This window comes from Caloenas nicobarica, chromosome 2 (assembly GCF_036013445.1).
Source record: "Caloenas nicobarica isolate bCalNic1 chromosome 2, bCalNic1.hap1, whole genome shotgun sequence".
NCBI lineage: Eukaryota > Metazoa > Chordata > Aves > Columbiformes > Columbidae > Caloenas > Caloenas nicobarica.
The window spans coordinates 165,717,097-165,740,377 of record NC_088246.1 but is presented as its reverse complement, the minus strand read 5'-3'; the positions used below and the strand labels follow the sequence as shown (position 1 = coordinate 165,740,377).

The following is a 23,281-nucleotide window of genomic DNA, read 5'->3' as shown; positions in this document are numbered from 1 at the left end:
CCTTTTCTCTTAAAACGCAGTCCACTGTATACTTCCATTTTGGTGTGTTCAAGTCACGTACATACCTGTGTTTAACTGGTTTAGAAGTGTCTTGAGCCTTTCATTTTAAGGAAATGCTCCCGGAGTTCCATTCGTTCTTGGATATAAGACCAACATACTCAACATATTCAGATATAACCAATAAAGGGGATGAACGGTCATGCAGACAGCGAACTGCTCATAATGCTTACTCAGAATAGTAATGATGGGAGCCAACTACAGAAACAAAAAGCAAAGAAGCAGAAGAACCTTATGATACTGACTGGACAATCAAAGTGTCAGAGGGAATATAACAATGATAAAGTGGTGAAACAACCTTAGTTTTATATTTTATTGATCAATACAATTGTTTCAATACTGGTTTAAATCAAGCAGAACACAGACCTTTCAAGTAGCCAGCTAATGCAAAGCATTATTAGGTAAGGAACAGAGGAAATAACGCCACTACACAGATTCAGAGGGAACCCAAAACCTGAATATGTTGTGAATATGAAAGTCTCACTCCTCACATCTTCAAAAAGCCTATTGTAAATCTGAACTCTGATCCTTTAGCCTAGAGAAGACATCTACAAACCTGACCAGGGACAGCTGTCCATTTTCTCCTCCGCTTCAAGACCTAAAGGTGCCTGAGATCAAACCAGCAGGCTCAGATCCAACACCAAGAAATACTTTTTCTCGGTTGTACTTACTCTGCAGAACTTCCCGCAGGATGTTTCGGGGGGGTTGCAGGAGCATGTCCCAACAGGACAGGCACACAGCACCTTGTCCAACACCCGTCCACCGCCCCATGGCTTGCGGTGGGTCAGGAAAAGGGGCAGCGCTACGAGGGGTGGTCTGTTCAGTAAGAGGAGTCACTTTAGTTCCCTAATGATTTATGATAATCAATAGATTAATGAATAAGCAGGAAAAATGGTACCAGTGAAGAAACACATTTGACGCGAACGCAAAATGAGCCTCGTGGTTTTCTCAAAGCCACTGAGAAGGACCAAAGACAGCACTGGAGGGACCGCAGGGTGACCGAACACCGTGGCCACGGGGGGACGGGACGGCTGGGCTCGGGGGCTCAGGGCCCTGCCAGGGGTGCCCAGGGGCAGCGGGGCCTGCAGACACCGCCCAGGGCGCCGCGGACACCAACGAACCAACAGCCCCTCGGAGACATGGCCCCACGAACGGCCCCTCGGAGACATGGCCCCTGAGACACGGCCCCACGAACGGCCCCTTGGAGACATGGCCCCACGAACGGCCCCTCAGGGACACGGGCCCACGAATAGCCTCTCGGAGACACGGCCCCTCACGACACGGCCCCTCAGGGACACGGGCCCTCAGGGACACGGGCCCTCACAGACACGGCCCCTCAGGGACACGGGCCCTCTCGGCCCCGGCCCCAGCGCCGCCATTCCGCTGTGCGGGTGATGGCTCAGCCAGGTCTGTCGGCCCCCGGCCCGGGGTGTCTGTCGGCCCCCGGCCCGGGGTGTCTGTCGGCCCCCGGCCCGGGGTGTCTGTCGGGTCACCGGCCCGGGGACCGCCCGGCTCGGCCCAGCTCCCCCGGAGCCGCCCGCGGAGCCTCCGCAGGCCCTGCTGCTCAAGCAGCGCCGGGCCCAGGGCCGGGTGCGCCCCGGGAGCCGCCGGGCGGGGCGGCCTCGTCACCGCCACCTGCCACGACAGGTCCCGGGGCCGCCGCGAACACCTGAACTGGATCTCAGCAGCGCTCTGGCCGACAGCGCTGCGGACACGCAGCGTCCCGGTCCCGGTCCCGGCGCAGAACGGCGGCAGGAGCATGGCCCATCAGCACGGCCGGGCCCGGCGGCTCGGCGCGCAGCTCCTTAGGCCTCCTCACTTCCCTCAGGTGGTTTTAATTCCTTCCAAAATAGACGCAGAAATCTGACAACGGTGAAACAGAAAACAGAAATTACGGTTCTGCCACCGCGAGCCTAAGTAACTCATGACCTGCAAGGATATAAGAACAAGTGCCTAACACGAGCAGCTACAGGGGTGTTTGACCATTACACTGTTCCCAAGGAAAGGCACGAAAACTGTAAAAAAGTATCCTTTTCCCCTAAGAATACCCTAGATTAGGCTGAGCCTAAGTGTAAGGCAATTATCTAGAGTTTGCTCACTTTTAAAGTATAGCTGCCATGTGCTCTGATTCCCCTGAATAGATCCTCATTTTTATTTCAGAAATGAAGTTCAGGAAGAATCTGGACATGTCACAGCTTTGTCTGGATTCACAGCAGCAGTTGTTGCCCAAGCGGGCAGCGTGTCCACGAGAACCCCACGGCGGGTCCCCAGGAGCTCGGTGTCCCCGGGCAGCGCCCGAGCAGCAGCGCTGGGCAGAAATCGTGTCTGCAGCGAGGCCGACACACGCGTGACACTTGTGACGGCTGCGTGGATAGCACAAGTAAGCAAGAGCAGCAATTCCAGCCGCCCACACAGACTGCACTCTGTGCACGCACCGGAGAGCATCTGCAGGGAGGAGAGGAGAAGCTCAACAGGAGCCAGCGATGTGCGCTTGCAGCCCAGAGAGCCAAACTGCATCCTGGGCTGCACCAGGAGCAGCGTGTCCAGCGTGTGGAGGGAAGCGATTCTCCCCCCTGCTCTGCTGTGACCCCCTGAGCTCTGCGTCCAGCCCCGGGGTCCCGGCACCAGCCGGACACGGAGCTGTGGGAGCGGGACAGAGGAGGGACACGGGAATGGGCCGAGGGCTGAACAGCTCTGGGGAGAAAGGCTGAGACAGCTGGGGGTTCAGCCTGGAGAAGGCTCGGCAGGGGCTTTCAATACTTAACTGATGCTTTAACTAATATCCTTCTAAGGTCATGCCTCAGTGGATGAGGGGAAGGCAATAGATGTAGTTTTTCTGGATTTTAGTAAGGCTTCTGATGCTGTCCCTCACAGCATCCTTCTGGAGAAGTTGTCCAGTTGTGGGATGAGCAGGTACACGGTGTCCTGGGTGAAGCACTGGCTGGACAGCAGGGCTTGAAGGGTCACAGTGAAAGGGGCTACATGTGACTGGTGACCGGTCACCAGCCGTGTTCCTAGGGCTCAATCCTGGGCCAGTGCTGCTCCATATTTTATCGATGATCTGGATGCAGGAGCTGAATGCACCATTCGCAAGTTTGCTGATAACACTGAACTGGGAGGTGGTCACTCTCTCAAGAGACATGAGGCCTTGCAGAGGGATCTACAGAGATTGGAACATTGGGTGATCATTAATGGCATGAAATTTAAGAAGCACAAATGCCAGATTCTCCACGTGGGACAGAGTAACTGGAGAGCAGCCCTGCAGAGGGATCCAGGTGCTGGTGGCAGCAGCTCAAGAGGAGCCGGCAGTGGCCCAGGCACCAGGGGGCAAATGCCATCCTGGGGCATCAAACACAGCACGACCGGCTGGACAGAAGAGGGGATTGTCCCCTTGTATTCAGTGTTGGTGTGGCCTCACCGTCAGTACTGGCTGCAGATCTGCACCCCACAATGTAAGAAGGGTGTTCAGTGACTCAAATGCATCCAGAAGAGGGGAACAAAACCAGTGAAGGGCTAGACAGCATGTCCTGTGAGGAGCAGCTGAGGACTCTGCGTTTGTCTCGTTTGGAGGAAGGGGCTGCAGGACGAGCCCATGGCTCTGCAGCGTCCTGAGGGGACGTGGAGAAGGTGCTGAGACCCTTCTCCCTGGGATCCAGGGGCAGGCGCCCGGGAACGGCTCCAAGCCGCTCCGGGGAGGTCGCTCAGGGCAGCTGCGGGTGCCCCGGTATCGGGAGCGCTCAGGGTCAGGCCGGACGGCGCTGAGCAGCCTGGGCTGGTGGGACATGCCCCGACACCGCAGGAGGGCTGCACTGGATCGTCTTTGAAGGTCCTGTCCAACACAAACATTCTGTGACTCTATGATTCTATTGTTTGGCATGCTTAATTCCCTGATCTGCAACAAGAACAATACTAGGCTGATGACTTCTCAGCTTGCATGAAGAATGTCATTTTATATAGGTGTCTATTTATATACATATAATTGATATGGTGTATTCGCATTACACCATTTGTAAGCCCTAAAAAGCATGGGCAATTTCTGTGAAGAAATCTCTCAGGAACATGTCGCGTTGGCATCATCCCAATAATCTCCCTCCAGCTTCTCACATGCTGCTATCTACAATGAATATATTCCACACTTTGCATGATAAGAGATGCACAAATTGATTGATACTGTTTCAGTAGTCTTTTACACTGCCGCTCTGTCAATTTAAGCAGAAAGGGAGGAGTTAACTGGAACCTCGAATGTCGTTATCTTTTAAAACTATGGTGTGAGCTGATCAATGAGTAAATAAAACTTCACAGAAGTGCTGGAGGTGTCTCCTGGGCATTCACTGCTGGGAATGCCAGTTCACCGCGAAGCCGTTGGGCTCCGTCGCGTGCCGTCCGCGCAGGTGCAATCCTGCCGTTGCCCCTGCTGTGGGGTTCACCTGCATCCGCACTGAGTTGATGCTGGGGTTGGTTGGGTGGTTGTTGTTGATTTGTTTGTTTGTTTGTTTGTTTCCTTTTGTGTTTCTGTTTTGTTTTGTTTGGGGGTTTTGTGTGTGTGGTTTTGGTTTGGTTTGGTGGTTTTTTTGCAAATTTACAACTCTGAGGAATAGCTATCTGCAACTGGCAGAACTTTGAGATGCTGGTTCAAATGTGATGTTGTTAAGCTGCCAACTGCAAGGCTGTGTCTCTGTTCACTATTTGATAAGTAATTCCCCTACAAATTAGCTGAAAATTATAGCATACCATATGGCTAGTAGCTGTTTGCCATAGTGAGGTTTCTAAGATGTAATTGTTTTTTTTAAACTACTGTCTCTTAACATCTGTGTTAACTAGTTTTGATCCATTCAAATGTGTCAGTTATCACAGTGAAATCCTGAATTTTGTGGAGTACCAATTCATGTGCCTTAGAGAAGATGCGATATATTACTAAATATGCCGTGCTGCCTTGTTGTTTGACTAGAACTGTGTATTCTGTTTATTCTGCAGAGTACTCAAAATGTATAATGCCAGGAGAGGCAGGTAAGTACCTTCTCGTTCTCTCTTAAACCTTCGACAGTTGTTATGTAGGAGGCCTGGAAGAGCAAAATGACGGAAATATTTGGCAGAAGCAGCAAAATTTGGGCGAGAGCTGCGTGACATGCACAGCCCATGTGGGCCCTTATGTTCTTAGGATCGATTGTCAAAAGCTCTCACTAGACAGCAATTCTTTGCTTTTCTGCCTTGGTTCCTTTAACAGGAATACACCAAATGCATTGTCACATTTCCTCAGTTCAGACTGACAGAAGATTAGGCACACATGATTTATGAGCATTCTTGCTGAATTTTCCTAGATTATGGTGGCATCTAAAACAGCAGAGGAACTCCAAGAAGGGGTTGCCTCCTTGCTTGAAATTCACCTGCAAACCTGTTTTCTGCAGCTTCATTCACCCCAGAAAAAGACAGACATCTTATTTTTAGAAATCCAAACCACTATAACTGGCAAAGTAAGTCACAAACTGAAAATATACCTAATGTATACAGAAGCGTGCAACTGCTGGTTAATACAGAATTTTACTTATTTATATGCTTGTTTATTTTATTTAATTAGGAATTTTATTTTAATTGCTAGTCACAGTTTACAAATTTTTATGACACAAGCTATGGGGAAAATGAAAGATGCTAGTGAAAAATGAAGATGCTAAAAAGAATAATACGTGGCACCACCCCATTGCCCTTGAGGGTCTATATAAAGGGTAATAAGATATTCTGTAGCCCAGGTATAGTTCAGGAACTGAATTGTATATGGTTATAGGATGAGATCACATAAATCCAGATCTGCAGTTGTGAGCAGCTATATGACATATGATCAGTCCAAAAGGAACCACTGAACATCCTTCTGTCCATTGACAAGTACTGAAAAAGCAAGACCCTGAAGACTCTTGGTACACAAGCCCCAGAGCCATAAAACCTACAAGGTACCACCAGAAGGGAACAGGAAAGCTCAGGCACATCACCCGTGTCCTCCACAGCCGCAGCAGCTGCAGCTTTGTCGGGAGAAGCGTCCCAGGAGGAGGACACCCCTGCATCGTACAGACAGCTACGGACTCCTATTGCATCCTGCCAATACGGCCTGGGAAAAAAATCCACTCATTGTTTTAAACTTGATTTCATGAGCAGAACACACCAATATGGGACCTGAAAAGTTCTTTAAGACCACTGGGTATACTGGCATATGCCACTACTCATCGTGCTGTCCAGTCCCTCTTGTTAGAGGAAGCTGAAAGAAAAATTCCAGAAGCCAAATTAGGTAGCGAGGAAAACTTCTACTTTCTTCCCAGCAACTAGCTCTTAAGCCTTGGGTAAATTAAATATAAATAAAGTGCAAACTGTAACCAGGGGAGCAATTCAGGTGTCTACACACAGGTGTTTGGTGTCACTGGAGATGCCCGAAGGTCTCGCCCGCGCTCCAGCTGCTGGTCGAGAGGGCGCGAGTCGCGTAGCGCTCGTGCCACATCTGCTGTGTTTCAGATACCCCAAGGCACCTAAAATGACACTAAACACCTAAGTTTAGGAACCAGGATTGCTCCTCAAGGGTCAGATTCATTAACTAAACGCAGGTCTCTAACATGCCTACGTGCAAGCTGATTGCCTTCTGTTCCCCTTCATAGCTGTTGGAGAATAAGGGAACAAAATCAAAGCCGTATGGGATGAGATTAATCTTCTAATATAGATTCTTATATTTGGCCAGGTCTTCTCTTAATCTTTCTCCCAGAGACATTAACAAATCAGATTTCCAAAGCTTCAGTGCTGTCTTCAATTTTGTTAACTCCAAGATTACCTTTATCCTGTTATACAATCCATCCTATACCTTATGCCAGAACATGCCTAGGAGATGGGTGGTTCCAGAATTTAAGTCTTTAAATGGCTAATAATGAAATTGGAGCAGTTTTTTTACCTTTTCAGTTGTATTTTCACACATAGCTTCTACAGTAGGGCAATCAGTCTCAGTCAGTTCCAGGCATCTTCACTGCAGAACATCTCCATGGACATCTGATGCCCATATCACTATTACCAGCCACCAAAATCTAGTCAATACGGTGCAGTCAGTAATTGTCTCGCACTAAACTAGACACCCACATCAAGGCTGACGAATCCTACAACATTCTGCGAGCCATCGGAGCGCGCTGACAGTTCTTTCGTACCCTGTTCCAGGTCCATTTTCCGGTGCGGGCCGCTGGGCTGACACCAGCGTTCCGGCGGTCCTCGCTGTGTTTGAGACGCGGCTGCGTCCCCTCCCGCCCGCAGCTCCGGGACGTGGCCACGGCATCGCACTGAGCTCGCCGGCGACCACGATACCGTCAGTTCCTGCAATGGCTCTGAGGATACGTGTCCTTGTACGTATAGAATGGATTCTTAGTACATGTCGTAACTGTGATGCACCAGTTTACCAAGGGATCCAAGGTGCTCTGTGTACCAAGCCAAGAAAAAACCAACCTCCATGGGACTAAGAGCAGATGATGTGGAAAACATGTGGAGACAGGCCAAGTATTTACGATGCTTCACCAGGTTCTTTAGGCCAAGTTTAGCCACTTGAGGCTCAAGAACCTCCTCACCTAGATATGCTTTAATGACTGTAGATAGCTGCAAAGGATTTTGCTATCATAACCTCAGAGTTTCCCTAGACCCGTATAAAGTTCAACATGTACAACAGCCAGAGGCAAGTTCTACAGCTCAGCAATACAGTCACCAACAGTCTCCTTCTCTTTTGAATCTGCTGCTTGAACTTTTTTTTGCTTTGGATAGGAAAATCAACATCTATTGACCCTTGTCGTGCCACTCTGATTTTATACAGGTCAACCTTCCTGTTGCTCATCACCTTTCGAGATGGAGAACCCAACCTTTTTCAACTGTTCCCTATATGGAAACCGTTGCCCATACGGAAACTGTTCTCTGTCCCTGATGATCCCCTGGTCTGTTCTCTTCTCTGAATTTGTTTCACTCTCCTGTATTATTTTCTGAGATGGTGGCACTGGAGCTTCAAGATGGAAGTGAAATATGGTTTTATAGACAGTGTTTACATTCTGTTCCTTTCTTAATTTGCCATTGGCTTTTTGAGCGTCCTGCTGATTTGTAGGATAGGATTACTATGCTTTGTGTTTTTTTCTTTTAGTTCTGCTGTTGCTGAACTGCCCCAGTGACAACCAGTTGATTTTCCTGAATCCCAAGAGGCTACAGGCAAACAGCCTTGCTGGTTTGGTGGAATTTACAGTAGAAGACTGATGAAGAGTCAGAATCCCATTGTACAAGACGGAGCACCAGCAATATTAAATCGGTTATTGCGTAAGAAGGTCTCATAATCTAGGCCTGATTAGACATGATAAACAAGTGAAAGAGAAAAATGAGCCCAGAGGTACAAAGGAATAACTGGGAGATGTGCAAATTTACAACTGTACATGCAATCAGCTGTGGAATTAAGCGGTCTATAGGCATTGTACCACAGAAAGCTCCTATAGGGACATTTGAAAAATGAATTTTTGATGCAGTTTCTTAAGGAGAAGTATGGGAGAACCATTGCTGTGCCCAAAGGACAGGCAAAGTAACTGGCATCAGACAGATAAAGTCTGCTAAAGAACCAGGTACTTGGTCCATGCGTGCCACCATCGTTCCTCGTTTGACAAGTCACTGCACTGTCTCCCATCTCCATACAAGCCCTGCAGTACTTTACATTTACTGTTCCTCTGATGTTGCAGTCACTCAGAATTGGTATTTCATGAAGTCAGGAAAAAAAGCACTGATACAGTGTCTTCCCTCCATGCATTCTAGAAGGCTGTTATCATTATTTGGCATTTCATGCAGTTCCCTGCTACCCTAAGCAATAATTTCATAAAATCATGTTTATAAATTTAGAAGTTTTGATAACAGCAGTCATCATCAGAACCCTACCACATTAGATAGAGAGTGAACCAAAACTACAAAATGTAGCCCCTTCCCAAGAAATCCTTCCTCTAAGTGTAGCAGATGGGACAATGATGAACACAGCCAGGCATAGAGAAGGCTACAGAAAGAAATGAGTATTCAGCACACTGGCTCTTTAGAACTTACTTTTTAGCATGCTAATATGGGATAGTTGGGTTTTCTTCAGCAGGAAGCTGAAGCAGAAAAAGAAGGTCGGCTTTGTAGGTGTGTGTGAGTAACTCCTCCCATGCTCAGGGGCAGTGGATACAGCACGAAGGAGCTTGTTGAAAACCTAACAAGTGGGAGATGAATGCTGATCTAATGGGCTGATGAGAGGCAGGGCTCAAACGTCTCCTCCACCCGTCGCTGGGGCTGTCCCAAAGACACTGGGCTGGTTGCTGCCGTGCCAGTGCCCGCTGTACAAATCACTGCCTCCTCAGCCCAAAAAACATCAGCGGGGGAGAATGAGGAGGAGAGAAAGGAGATGCAGCCGTCCATGCGCAATCACCCAGAGCTTTCTTTGAGAAGGGAATCTCCAACAGGAATTGCCCTTTGGCTTGGCCTGCGGTCTGCTGCTGTTCGCGCTGGTGCAATCGGGAGCGACCTCACAAGCCCTGACACCTGCACAAGCATTCGGTTTTTGTGATCCGCAAAAACCGTCAGACCCTCTTAATACTGGAAAGAGTCGGCAGTGATGTGATCACACTCTGCAACTATCTCTGCACAGAAAAATGTTCAACCATAAGGAAAATATTTCATGTAGGCACAGCAGGGAAAAGTACCTGACAGATGAAGCTAGGTGGAATATTCTCCCTTTACCTCTAGATTAACAGTAAAAGCAGAAATTGGAAAAAGTATAGAACTGTTGGCCTGTGCATCATTTACTGCCTGTCCATATTATGTTCCATTTCAATGGACTTTAACTGGTTTTCTTCTAAAAGAGTGGCACGAAATTCTAGTTTCAGCTATGCTGACGAGGTGATCACCACAAAGCCCTGCAGATTAAAATAAATAAATAAATAAAAGGACCTGCACTTTTCCTGATTCTTTGTGCCAGGTGTGAACCAAGAGCCATGGGCTGTATTTACCCGGTCTAAGCAGAAGGAAACCGGCTCCGTGTTTCCTTTCTCTCTCATCTGCTGCCGCCTGATGTCTCAGCACCTGGGGCTGGCTCTATCTCCCTTCCCATGCTGACTCCAGTGCTTGTTGTGACGCGTTTTGCCTGCACAGCAAGTTCCCGGGCTGCCTCTCGCAGGTGACGGCCCCGCCGGACCTGCTCCTCCGCTTCGGGACACTCCCAGCGGGGCCGTGCCGGGTCCGCGCAACCGTCGCCCCGCGGGACAGCGATCCCGGGGCCGCCGCTGCCCGGGACCCCACGAGCACACACAGGCTCACCTGGCTGGGCTGGAGCGCCCCAGCTCTGCGTTGCCCTGGCTACCAGCAAGGAGGCGACGGCAACACAGAAGAATTTACTTTGGCCCGCTGAGCTCCACAGACAGCCGCGACCCCCCTCAGTGCTATGAACGTCCAAAGAACTTCCAAACCCTGGTCAAGAGATGAATCAAGGCGTTTTTGAGAGTCAGAGAAGCAGTAAATGGTACATCCAGGAGAAAAATGTAAAGCAGCAATTTCCAAACAGTGGTCCAGCAGCTGGCCCAGGCACCACGTTCGGTGGCACCACTCACATCTCTTACGGTGGACTGTGAAAAATGTTCAGGTTTCCAAACTGTCTAGAACCCCCAAAGGTTTTAAATAAATTATTTAAAAATATCTATTTGGCCTGATAAAATAGAAAACATTATATGAAAATAGGTTGCTGATATTCTGGAAGGGACAGTTTTATGAGAGGACAGTAATGCCTAAGGTAAAACTATCTGAGCAGACATCAGGACAATAAAACATGGAAAATGTTGGTTTGCTCTCAATAAAATGTTGTACTAGGTAAATGACTTTGAGAGGGGCCTGTCTCCTGGAATATGGTTTAAGGCGTGTTTTATTTTTAAGTCTGCATTGTGTGGTCGAGGGACAACTCGTGACTTCTAATCCTGCTGCACCAGACTGAACAACCTCCGTCGACAATGACGGATCCGCTCAGCCCCTCCAGACGCTGCTCCTACCTGTGCTAGTTCTGTGCTGAGGACTGGACTGTCAGAAAGGATCTCTCGGTTTGAGACTTGCCAGTCTCACAGTGATGTGCCTGGAGCACTTTTTGTTTCTGAGTGTACTCCAGAATTTTCTGGTTTAGCTATCATACTTTGCCATGGAAATTTTACAAGTGCTATAGCAAAGGATGCTGGATACTTTCCTGTTAACTGCTCTTCTCACCAGGCAAGGCTCAGACGTGTTCCCAAGAACTGCGTGGTGAAATGTGGGTAACAGGCTGAATTAGACCCTTTCTCAGCCACGACTGTGCCTGCGAAGTCCTCACAGCAATTATTTTTCCCTTTTTGATTTTCCTTTCTGTATTTTCTGTTGAAGCCTCTCTGTGTTCTCATTCTCAATGTTCTCTCAGTTTCAGGCTGCAGGCTCAAAGCCTGGGTTAAAGTTTCTGTTTGGAAGATGAAAATATGGAATTTGTTATTCCTGTTAAAATGTCACATATACAACACCCAGGCCTTTTCTTTTTCGCCTCTACTGGTCTATCACCCTACGTTAAAGCACCTGAGTGAATGTCATCCCATTCTTTATTCTAGCTGGTGTTGCATGGATCTCAGTCATCATTTAAAAAAAAATGTTATGTCTGCCTGCTGAAGAGAAACTGCTTCAATTAATTTAATCAATTCATTCACTGAGCTTTCAGAGATTATAACTTTATCTTACATATTACATACATTTGTCAGCTGACCCTATGAACTGGCATAATAAAATCTGTCTCTAAGGCGAGATGTAAATGTCCTGAATGCTCCAGGCGTGTGCTGCAGTAGAACGGGGAGCCAGGTCAGCACCTCGGAACAGCTACTGGACTCCCACTCACCTCTGCTTATTAGTCAGTGCAAGGGATCCCACAAAGTATTTTTTGCTGGAGAACAGCGAATCAGCCAGACATTCAGAATGTTCAGGGGATCTTCCTACAGGCCAGACGAAAGGAAAAGTAGCAGAAAAATTACATGTCGTAATTTTCCTGGGGAAGTGGTTGTTGAGGCAGCATGTCAGCATGTCAATCTTACCTGTCCTATGCAATAAAAGGTATGGAGTGACACGTGTAAATCCAATCTGTCGGGAGTCACTAGGGCAAACCCTGATGTTTACAGCTACTGAAAAATGAAATGTGATCCTGCGTGCAAAAGGGGCCTTTTACAGAGAGCAGATTACCTGAAGAGATAGAATCATAGAACCATTTAGGTTGGAAAAGACCGTTCAGGTGATCAAGTCCAACTGTTAACCAAACACTGCCAAGTCCACCGCTAAACCATGTCCCTAAGCACCACGTCTGCGATAGCAATGCTCATGCCAAGCTTACTCTCAATCGATCCCTTTCCTTGGATTTTTATTTACTAGGTAACGGATACAAGGAAGTCTAAAACACAGAACTTCAAGAAAAGGTCCAACAGTATGAGGTATAATTTGGAGAAGCAGAGCTGCACACTGGCCTTGACTTTTACTTTCCCCACATCCTGATTTTAGAAATACATTCATGAAACTCCTCTTCCTCATTAGGGCTACAAAAATCCAGCCAAGTGGGACCTGATAAGCAGTCCAAAAGTGTCCCATTTAACCATAAAATACAAAGAAGTCCAATCCTGCAAGGTTCAGAGGTGAATTTCAGTTGCTTGGAAAGTTGTGATTTCCTGAAAAAATTATTTATAGAACACAGACGTCTCTGTCCTCAGCCATGACACTAATTGGGCACAATCACACCAGACTGTGGTACATGACATCTTCACTTTTTCCTCTGACATGCAATTTTCCCTAAAAGCACAACAATAATGTAACATTTTTTTCCTCGGAATACTACTACTTCCACTGCCAGGTGACAGCAAATTCAACTCTCAATGCCTCAAATACAACGCTGAAGCCCCTCAGAAAATGTGAGTTAGGCCACAATGAGACAAATTTCTCTCCCCACACCGCAGCCTTTCTGTGGCCTTACAACAGGGTGCAGGCAGGCTGGTTTTTCTGTCGCTTGCCACTTCATGCAATGCAAACGCGTGCTCACGTCGGCTGTGCGCGGGGATCCCGGGCCACCAGTGTCCTACGCTGCCGTATCTGTCGCTGCTCTGTTCGGGGGCTGGTTTGTTGTCTAGAGTTGTTACTCATGTGTGTTTGGCCTCCGCCACAGCTGAGCTTATTGCAACTTTCACGATTTAGATGTTTTTAGCACAAGACGGATGCTATAGGCACTTCTGTCCTTTTACAAGTGTCTCCTCCCCCTCTAACTGTTTTAGAAGATGGAGAACCCAGGTCCTCAGGCCAGACAAAAGCCATAATTGACCCCTACTGACCTTAGTCAGTTTAGTGGGACGGGAACACAAGCCCTTCCCCTTCCACTCTGCTCGCACACCAAACCTGAGGTCTGTTAGACAGCTCACGTCGGTGGAAAACAACATTGAGTGTACGCACGTCTGCCTGTGCACGCATGTGTCCGCATGCACCCGTCTGCCTTTGCATGTACGTGCACGAACGTCTGTGCCGCTGCTCGCGGGCCGTGTCGGCAGACGGGCGGCTACACACCCATGCGCAGAGCGAGGGCACGGCAGGGAGAAGCGCAGTGGGCCGCAGGAGCTGCGTCCTGCTGCTGCAGACCTCGGCCTTTCCGGCGCTACTGCCACTGAAGTCCTCTTTGTCCCAGCCTCTTGACCACACATTCCTACAGCGTCTCCTATCCGAGGAGAAGGCCGGCTCCGGCTTACCATGGGAAGCCGAGATAGGCTGGCGGATCTCTTCCTGAAGACAGGGATAAGTTTGGAAATATCCACTCCTTGGGGCCTTCTCAAGGAGAAGGGACGCAAGCTCGGGAAAGCGTTCACTAGGCAGGTTTGATCAGGCTACCTGAGGACCGGCAGGTCTGTTCCCTCACCAGCCACAATGCCCACCGCCTGTGCTGGGACACTCTCCCTCTCCTCGCCCCTCCCGCCCGTCTCCTGCTGCCACGCTCCCTTCGCCCACGGGGCAGCCGTGGTGCGGCTGGGAGCTCCGGCTGCCGGAGCCTTGCCATGCTGGAGCAGCCATCTCCTGCCCGTGACCGCCCGCGAAGTCGCTGCCCCGGATCCCGGGCGCCCAGCCCCGTGCGGAGGAGCAGGACGGGACCTCCAGGCCCCTGCCCGTCGCCTCACGCAGCCATTCGGGTACCCCAGGAGGTGCCCGAGCTTCTCCTACCTTCCCCGGTGAGCCAGGGCAGGTGGGCCGCGCTCTCCGCTCCGCTCCCTGGACGTGCCTGCAGCCTGATTCACGGGCACCTCGGAGCAGCGAGAACAAAGCTCCACCCAGGGCAGAGGGTGAGTAAGAGCGAGAGAAAGGCAAACTCCGGAGAGTTATTCCCTCCCCAGGATTGCAGGGGAGCCAGAGATAAGGGCTGCACATTCCTGAGCCTCAGGCGGCCTCTCCCTTCCCGTCTGCCCGGAGCCTGTCAGACCAGCTCGGGCCTGGCTGCGAGCGGCCCGTCAGCAGGCGCAGCGCAGGCGGCCGGGCAGGCCCCGGCCAGCACGGCCCGGCCCGGCACGGCCCGGCACAGCCCGGCACAGCCCGGCCAGGACTGCCCGGCCGGCACAGCCCGGCCCGGCCCAGCACAGCCCGGCACAGCCCGGCCAGGACGGCTTGGGCTCGTCAGGGACTGCTCCAGGGTCCGCTATGGGGAGACAGCGGCGTGCTGCGGCAGGAGCTCCTGGGCCATGGCACCATTGCAGCAGGAGTGCTCTGGGCGCTGGGCCCTGTGCCTTCCTCTTCCACAGAAGTGTGCTGGCGAGCCTGCGAGGGGAACCGGTGCCCCCATGTCCTGAGGTGCCATGCGAAGGGTACCTGAGTCGTACCGGTGCCCCCATGTCCTGGGGTGCTGTGCAAAGGGTACCTGAGCCGTACCGGTGCCCCCATGTCCTGGGGTGCTGTGCAAAGGGTACCTGAGCCCTACCGGTGCCCCCATGTCCTGGGGTGCCATGCGAAGGGTACCTGAGTCGTACCGGTGCCCCCATGTCCTGGGGTGCTGTGCAAAGGGTACCTGAGCCGTACCGGTGCCCCCATGTCCTGGGGTGCTGTGCAAAGGGTACCTGAGCCGTACCGGTGCCCCCATGTCCTGGGGTGCTGTGCAAAGGGTACCTGAGCCGTACCGGTGCCCCCATGTCCTGGGGTGCTGTGCAAAGGGTACCTGAGCCGTACCGGTGCCCCCATGTCCTGGGGTGCTGTGCAAAGGGTACCTGAGCCGTACCGGTGCCCCCATGTCCTGGGGTGCCATGCGAAGGGTACCTGAGCCGCACCTGCGCCCCCATGTCCTGGGGTGCCATGTGAAGGGTACCTGAGTCGTACCGGTGCCCCCATGTCCTGGGGTGCTGTGCAAAGGGTACCTGAGCCGTACCGGTGCCCCCATGTCCTGGGGTGCTGTGCAAAGGGTACCTGAGCCGTACCGGTGCCCCCATGTCCTGGGGTGCTGTGCAAAGGGTACCTGAGCCGCACCGGTGCCCCCATGTCCTGGGGTGCCATGCGAAGGGTACCTGAGCCGCACCGGTGCCCCCGCCTCCCTGCTGCCCCACAAACTGTCACACCCCGACCCGCTGACAGGGGCCTCTCCTGGAGCCGGCCCGGCTGCAGGCACAGGCGGAGAAGGGTTAAGCGAGATTCCCCGCAGCCCCGGGCGTGGCAGCTCCTGTTATTTCGCCTTTCATGTTGTATCTTATTCAGCCTGGCAACCGCCGCGGCCGCCGTGTGCCGGGCGGTGCCCGGGCGGCGGGAGGGCGCGGCGGGGGCGGCTCCGCGGGAGGCGGCGGTGACTCAGGCCCGGCCGCCCGGTTCTGGCGGGGCCGGCACGCCACGGGCGCCGTGTTGCGGCAGCGGGGGAGGCGGCGCCGCTCGGCGCTCGCAGGGCGCGGCCGGCCCGGGCGGCGGCAGCGGGGCCGGACAGCGGCGCGGCAGCGCTGGGGCGGCGGGGCCGCTCCGGTTGGGGTCCCGGGGCCGCTCCGGTTGGGGTCCCGGGGCCGCTCCGGTTCGGGTCCCGGGGCCGCTCAGGCTGGGGGGCCGGGGCCGCTCAGGCTGGGGGGCCGGGGCCGCTCCGGTTCGGGGGCCGGGGCCGCTCCGGTTGGGGTCCCGGGGCCGCTCCGGTTGGGGTCCCGGGGCCGCTCAGGCTGGGGTCCCGGGGCCGCTCCGGTTGGGGTCCCGGGGCCGCTCCGGTTCGGGTCCCGGGGCCGCTCCGGTTCGGGGGCCGGGGCCGCTCCGGTTGGGGTCCCGGGGCCGCTCAGGCTGGGGGGCCGGGGCCGCTCCGGTTCGGGGGCCGGGGCCGCTCCGGTTGGGGTCCCGGGGCCGCTCCGGTTCGGGTCCCCGGGCCGCTCAGGCTGGGGGGCCGGGGCCGCTCCGGTTCGGGGGCCGGGGCCGCTCCGGTTGGGGTCCCGGGGCCGCTCAGGCTGGGGGGCCGGGGCCGCTCCGGTTCGGGTCCCGGGGCCGCGCAGCGCAGCCGGTGCGCCTCCACACGGCCCGGGCTCCACTCCCGGTGCTGCTGCCTTCCATGGGGCCGTGTGTGGTAATTTACTGTGTTATAAAAAGGTAGTTTAATATTAAGGTGCCAAGATAAGATGGGGCGTCCTCAGAATTTGGAAATAAGCGTGATGATACAGGCTCCAATTACATATTTGTGGGCTGTTTTTTTCTAGAAGAACTTATTTGACTCAGTGTGAAGGATGGAGAGCAGCAAGTGAGGAGGTAACCAGTCAATATTACTTTTAATCATGCCTCACTGTGTTGCCTTGGGCATTATTCACCACCACATGCCACTTAAACACCACATTGAATGGAGTTATTAACTTCCACGTAGATGTTGCCATGCTGTTCATCAGTATCCTACCGGAATGCCTCACAAACATCAATTAACTTCTCAGTGCTCAATTGGCCCGTGATGGTGTGATTATCCCTATTTTGCAGGAAAGGAACTAGCACAGCAATATTACATTTAAAATGCTCTACTCAGTAATGAGTTCAAGGTTTCAAGAATCACACCTTTTAGGGTCTCTAGCAGTCAGGGATATAAGTAATGCAGGTTGGATGGCCATCTATGCACATAAGACAATCTTAATTCTGTAATTTTTTTTTTTTCCAGTGGTTTCAGCCTCGAGTACCTGCTTTCCAGTGGCACATTATTGTGTGACTAATGTCTTCTCTGCCTTGTTCTTTTAGCTTCCTCTCGCATATAATCATGTATGTCCTGGAGTATTTTTCTTTGATAGGCCTTTTATGTTCTGTCCTTATTTTTAATGTGCAGGTTGCTATCTGTATTAGAAAAGGCAAGATCAAAGTAGCGTGTTTTGAAATACAAGTAAGCATTAGCGAATTTGCACTGATAGAAAGTTCTGTTGTGCCATTGGGATGATGATGACAGTATCACAGTTTAGAACATCAGATGATTTTGTGTGCACCCAACTTTGAATTTGGGTGTTTGTCCGAAGAGAAGCCAGTGCAAAGAGTACTTGGTCAGTTTGATGTTCTTGTGGTTAGAAGACTGCTGAGGAAATGCTCTGCAGGATTCTGTAAAGTTAGGGCCTTATTGCTTAATCCAAGTCATCATCCACTGGCATAGGACTGAACCCTCTAGGAGAGTGTTATTCATTGTTGCTGTTATCTGAGAGTATAGCTTAAGAAAGAAATGACAGAATAAAGTCAGAATAATTTTTGTTGGAAGGATCTCTTGGGAGCCATCTGAGCCAACACCCCTACTCCACGCAGAAGTCATTAGATCGAGTTATTCAGTGCATTGCTTGTTTGTTTTGTGAGTATGTCCGAGGACAGAGGTCCCACAGGCGCTGTGGGCTCCTCTTCCCATGCTTGACACCCTCACAGTGATTTTTTTTTCCCTAATATTTAATGGGAGTTTTCTTTAAAGCTGCTTATGTCTGAGAGTCTGATAATACGTGTAAACTACACACCGACTGCTCCAATTGTGTGTAACTTCAGCCAAAGAAGTGTACACGTGATAGAAAGCTTTCCAAAATAATTTACCTGACTTTATAACCAGTTTCTTGCTCAGGTTCTGCTGTGACTAACAGTTTTTCCTCCATGAGCTGATCTGAACCTCCTGTGCTGTCCTGATGATGTGCCAGGTGGTGGCAAAAGACAGGCAGGGCTGTGCGTGTCACTGCGTGCTGCTCGTCTTTGTGTCATCTGACCATTTTCCCCGAGTACAAAGAACACAGACGCTGTAGGTGAGCGGTCGGTGTCAGAGGTGCCGGTGGTTCCTCCCCTGACAGGTTAGCAGCAGTTCGGGCACAGCTGGCACCACAGTTGCAACGCGGCAGCTCCGGAGCGACGAGGGATGTGCGTCAGACTCGCAGACGGGAGCACAGCCTCGGACACACGTCCCGAGTTACCCGGTTCTCTGCTGCCCGTGCTAAAAAAGCAGATTTAGCACCTTTGTCTTAAAGAAATTTCAAGGTTCTTTCATATTAAATTCATTAAGTCTGACTAGTTACACTCGTCTCTTACTTTGTCAGAATTTCTCCCTTTAATAAGTGAGCAGCTTAGATACAGGCCTGTTTTTATTCTTCCTTCCATTTAATTTAAACTGAATCAACATTCAAATGGAGGTGTGCGCTTTTTTATGGTAAGAGCTGCAATAAAATCTCCCTTACTTAGCAAAACAAAGTTTTAAAGTATATCTCTTTCTGCTGGTTCTGGGGTTATTCTGTGAGGGAGCGGTTGGTGATCACCTGTGTGACTGCTCAGACCCAGCCATTGTTGCTATACCGTCTGTTTTCTGAGCTGTGTCTGGGAAGTTAAAGATTTTCATAACTCTCGGTAGCATTATTCCTCCTTTTGATGCTGTTTGCAAACTCCTGGTAGACTTTTTTCCTCAGATTTACATGCATCTGAAGAGATGGCGCTATCTATTATTTGGTTTCTTTACATCATGCACTTGCACATATAATTTCTGCCCTGTGATCTTTACCTTCGTTTCCATCTTTCCTATGCAGAAAATATTTTTCAAAGTCGTACTCCAGGTATTATGATTATGTTGGGGTTTTTTTGTCTGTCTTAAAATGCAGAGTTTTGTGCTTAAATCTTCACCTTTGGCTAGTTTTTGTGGTAATTAGGTCTCCTGGTTGACTGAACAGATAACTACACTTGAGTTTTGGATACTTGGGTCTGAAATTTGCTTCAGAGCACTTGAAAGCTGACTGGAAGGCTTCAGGCCTGCAGTACAGCTCCTGCATAGATCTATTTTGTTTTATTCAGCCACTGAGTATCCAATTTCTTCTCCTTTGTATTGATCTGCTGCAGGATGCTAGAAAATGGAGATGCATGGAGTCGGGCGGGAGGGAACTACCTGAAGGCTAACAGTCATAGGTGAGCAGGCTGTCCCGTCTGCCCGAAGACGAGCCAGCGGGGAAGACTGGCCTGGCCGAACAAAGAGCTTTGTCTGGAACTCAGGAAAATAAAAAAAAAGGTAATTTTTGACCTTTGGAAGAAGGGGCAGACAACTTGGGAGAACTGCAAGGATGTCATGAGGTTATGCAGGGAGAAAATGAGAAGGGGCAAAACCCAACTAGAACTTAGTCTGGCTACTGACGTATAAGACAATAAAAACATTTCTATAAATACATGAGCGACAAAAGGAGGGCTGAGGAGAATCTCCATCTTTTATTGGATGCCAAGGGAAACACGGTGACAGATGAGGGAAAGGCTGAGGTACTTAGTGGCTTCTTTGCCTCAGTCTTTAATAGTAAGACCAGTTGTGCTCTGGGTACCCAGCCCTCTGAGCTGGAAAAGGGGACAGGGAGCAGAACGAAGCTTCCGTAATCCGAGGGGAAATGGTTAACAACCTGCTACTTCGCTTAGATGCACACAAGTCTATGCGGACAGATGGGATCCACCCAAGGGAGCTGGCGGAGGTGATCACCAAGCCACTTTCAGTAATTCGTCAGCAGTCCTGGCTCCCTGGGGAGGTCCCAGGTGACCGGAGGTCGGCAGATGTGATGCCCATCTACAAAAAGGGCCAGAAGGAGGGTCTGGGGGGTTACAGGCCTGTCAGTTGACCTCGGTGCTGGGGAAGGTCATAGAGCAGATCATCTTGAGTGCCATCACACAGCACGGACAGGACAACCAGGCGATCAGGCCCAGGCAGCACGGGTTTGTTAAAGGCAGGTCTTGCTTGACCAACCTGATCTCCTTCTATGACAAGGTGACCTGCTTAGTGCATGAGGGAAAGGCTGCGGATGTTGTCTACCTGGATATTAGTAAACCATTGGCACCGTTTCCCACAACATTCTCCCAGAGAAACTGGCTGCTCACGGCTTGGATGAGTGTATGCTTCACTGAGTAAAGAATGCGCAGGGTGGCTGGGCCCGAGGAGTTGTGGCGAGTGGAGTTCAATCCAGCTGGCGGCCAGTCAGGAGCGGTGTCCTCAGAACTCAGTACTGGGGCCGGTTTAATCTATCAATGGTCGGGACGAGGGGATCGAGTGCACCCTCAGTTTGCGGATGACACCAGGTTGGGTGGAGTGTTGACCTGCTGCAGGGTGGGATGGCCATACAGAGGGGTCTGGACCGGCTGGGTCGATGGGCTGGGGCCAGTTGTCTGAGGGTCACCGAGGCCAAGTGCCGGGTCCTGCACTTGGGCCACAACAACCCCACGAACGCTGCAGGCTGGGGAAGAGCGGCTGGAAAAGAAAAGGCCCTGGGGGTGCTGGTGCCAGCGGCGGAACATGAGCCAGCGTGTGCCCAGGGGGCCAAGAGGCCACCGGATCCTGGCCGGTACCAGCCCTGGTGTGGCCAGCGGGACCAGGGCCGTGACCGGCCTGTGCTGGGAATGGGGAGGCCAAACCCGAATCCCGGGGGCAGTTCTGGGCCCCTCACGCCAAGAAAGGCCTTGAGGTGCTGGAGCGAGTTGAGAGAAAGGAACGGAGCTGGTGAGGGGCTGGAGCACAAGTGTGATGGGAGCGGCTGAGGGAGCTGGGGGTTCAGCTGGAGAACAGGAGCTGAGGGGAGACCTTCTGATCTCTGACCTGCCTGAAAGGAGCTTGGAGCCAGGGGGGTCGGGCTCTGCTCCCCAGGAACAAGCGCCAGGACCAGAGGAAACGGCCTCAAGTTGCGCCAGGGGAGGTTGAGGTTGGATCTGGGGAACAATTTCTTCCCCAAAGGGCTGTGGGGCATTGGAACAGGCTGCCCAGGGCAGTGCTGGAGTCACCGTCCCTGGAGGGGTTGGACAGACGGACATGAGGTTCTCAGGACACGGGGCAGTGGTGGACTGGGCAGTGTTAACGGTTGGACTTGACGATCTTAAAGATCTTTTCCAACCTAATGATTTTGTGGTTCTATGAGGCAGATCTGCTGAGGTAACAATTCATCAGTTCTTTTGGCTTCTCTCCCTGTGGACAGAGGATTTTTGATCTCTAATAGAATGAAGTATTTTATTTGATTATTTAAATCTATGAGATAATGTATCTTTTCTGGGGTCAGAAAACTGCAAAGGATCTTTTTTGAGGCCCAAATAAGTGATTATGTTCCTGGTAGTGTCTTGGTTATGATATGGATGGTTAAGGCAGAATTTATCAGACGGAACATTGGTGACTGCACAAGGGTGAGTCATCCCACGCTCGTTTCATGGGCTTTGGAGGGCTTGTCAAAATGTCCATGGATGCAATCAGACCTTCAAAACCAGAAAGATGAACTGCGACTAAACCCCACTGAGTACAGAGGGAGCCGAACCATCCATCTCAGGTATAGAGACCTCAATCCAGATCGGATAAATAGCACTCCCAGGCTGAAGCCGAGATCCAGAGGGGGTTGAAGGGAAGATGACTGTAAGGAAAGCAAGTTTCAATACGGATTTGGGGGTTTTCCCTGTATGATATTGATATATGAATGTTGAAATCCCCCAGAAGGTCAAATCTGGACTGTTTCACAAAAAATTTCTACAAGGTTTCGGTGTGTGGCTTTTCAAACCTTTTATTCCTTTTAAAAGAGTCTAAAATGATCTATAAATGAACTTGAAATCCATGCGAACTTTGGCTCTAGATTCTGTCAGCAAGCAAGGTCCTATTTGAATTATTCTTTTTGGATATTTCTTACATGAGGAAAATGCCAGTGTAATGGCATTTGCCTTCACGGAGTTTATGGTCAAAACAAACTCTATCACTCTTCTGTTTCAGCCTTCTATGTCATACCATACATAGAGTTTAATTAGTTAATTTTGCATTGAGTCTGATAACCTATATTTGACTGAAATATTTCTCAGTAGTGTAACTAAAATAAACAGATCACTTTTCAATCTTCTCTTTAACTTATTAAATAAAGTGAACATTTAAATATCTCTTTTTCTCTTTCCCCCTATCCTTTAAACTGTATTTGTGAACCTTTTTACTCCAGCTTTTCAACTAACTAATTTAATAATTTGATTTTCAAGCTAGACACTTATTATTACTTGCAGGTTCACTATTGCTGTATACACAAATACATCAGCAAAACTATAGTGCTGTTCCAAGGTCTATAAACGTGAGTAGGTTTGATGTTTCCTGAGCCAGTTTCCGTTGTACTTTTGAGTCAAAATTATCTAGAATGCTGATTTCAAGAAGAGTATTCCTAATGGTCTGGAAAGGCCCTCATGATCACACTGTAACATGATGGTGTTACCCACATCTTTCCAGCTGGTAATTAGTTGTGAAATTTTACTAATTTTATTCTGAAGGTTGGTTGTGTTTATCTTTCTTTGTTATTTCCAATATAATATTGGTTATTTTTAAAGAATCCCCAGCCATTGCATTCATTTGTAAATTTTGTTTGCTTTTTTTACTAATTATAATGTACGTATGCATTCCTATACCGGATTAGTTTAGTAATGCATCTAGATAATTACTATTTGTAACTAATGTCCTTACCAGGGCTCTTTTATGCTAACTGCCTTCAAACAAAGAGACGGTGGTAAAGAGACATTTGCTGCCCCAGATTGCTTATAATCTGGGTTAATGACACAATGCGATGGGGGGATAAAGCAAAGAGGTGATGGGAAATGAGCGAGCCGATTTCAGATTGCAGCAGTGGCGACAGCTGCTGGGCTCCGGCACTGTGGCTGAGCAGCACATGTCACCGACGGGACACTCGGGGAAGGTGCCCGGGCCACCGCCTTCGGTCTCACCAGCCCGAGCTCCACGCTGTCCTGGAGAGCTGAGTCTGGGGGC

General features: G+C 50.5%; 2 protein-coding genes across 3 annotated transcripts in view; both read left to right on the top strand.

The window, feature by feature from the left end:
• MAPK15 (mitogen-activated protein kinase 15) overlaps positions 1-5,066 on the top strand; it is a 37,008-nt gene extending 31,942 nt beyond the window's left edge. Inside the window, exon 15 of one of the 2 annotated variants that reach the window (XR_010605779.1) lies at positions 5,032-5,066. The gene's annotated coding sequence lies outside the window, so the exon portion shown is untranslated. Of the gene's footprint in view, positions 1-2,217; positions 2,562-5,031 lie in introns of those variants that run through there. The other variant, XR_010605778.1, reaches the window with a different exon arrangement.
• An 8,938-nt stretch (positions 5,067-14,004) lies between these two features.
• Positions 14,005-20,141, top strand: LOC135985067 (spidroin-2-like). The gene is made up of 7 exons (XM_065627987.1): positions 14,005-14,264; positions 14,360-14,414; positions 14,513-14,898; positions 15,808-16,639; positions 18,357-18,423; positions 19,481-19,552; positions 19,945-20,141. Exons 1-7 carry the CDS (start codon positions 14,005-14,007, stop codon positions 20,139-20,141), a joined length of 1,869 nt encoding a protein of 622 aa, XP_065484059.1.
• The last annotated feature ends 3,140 nt before the right edge of the window (positions 20,142-23,281 follow it).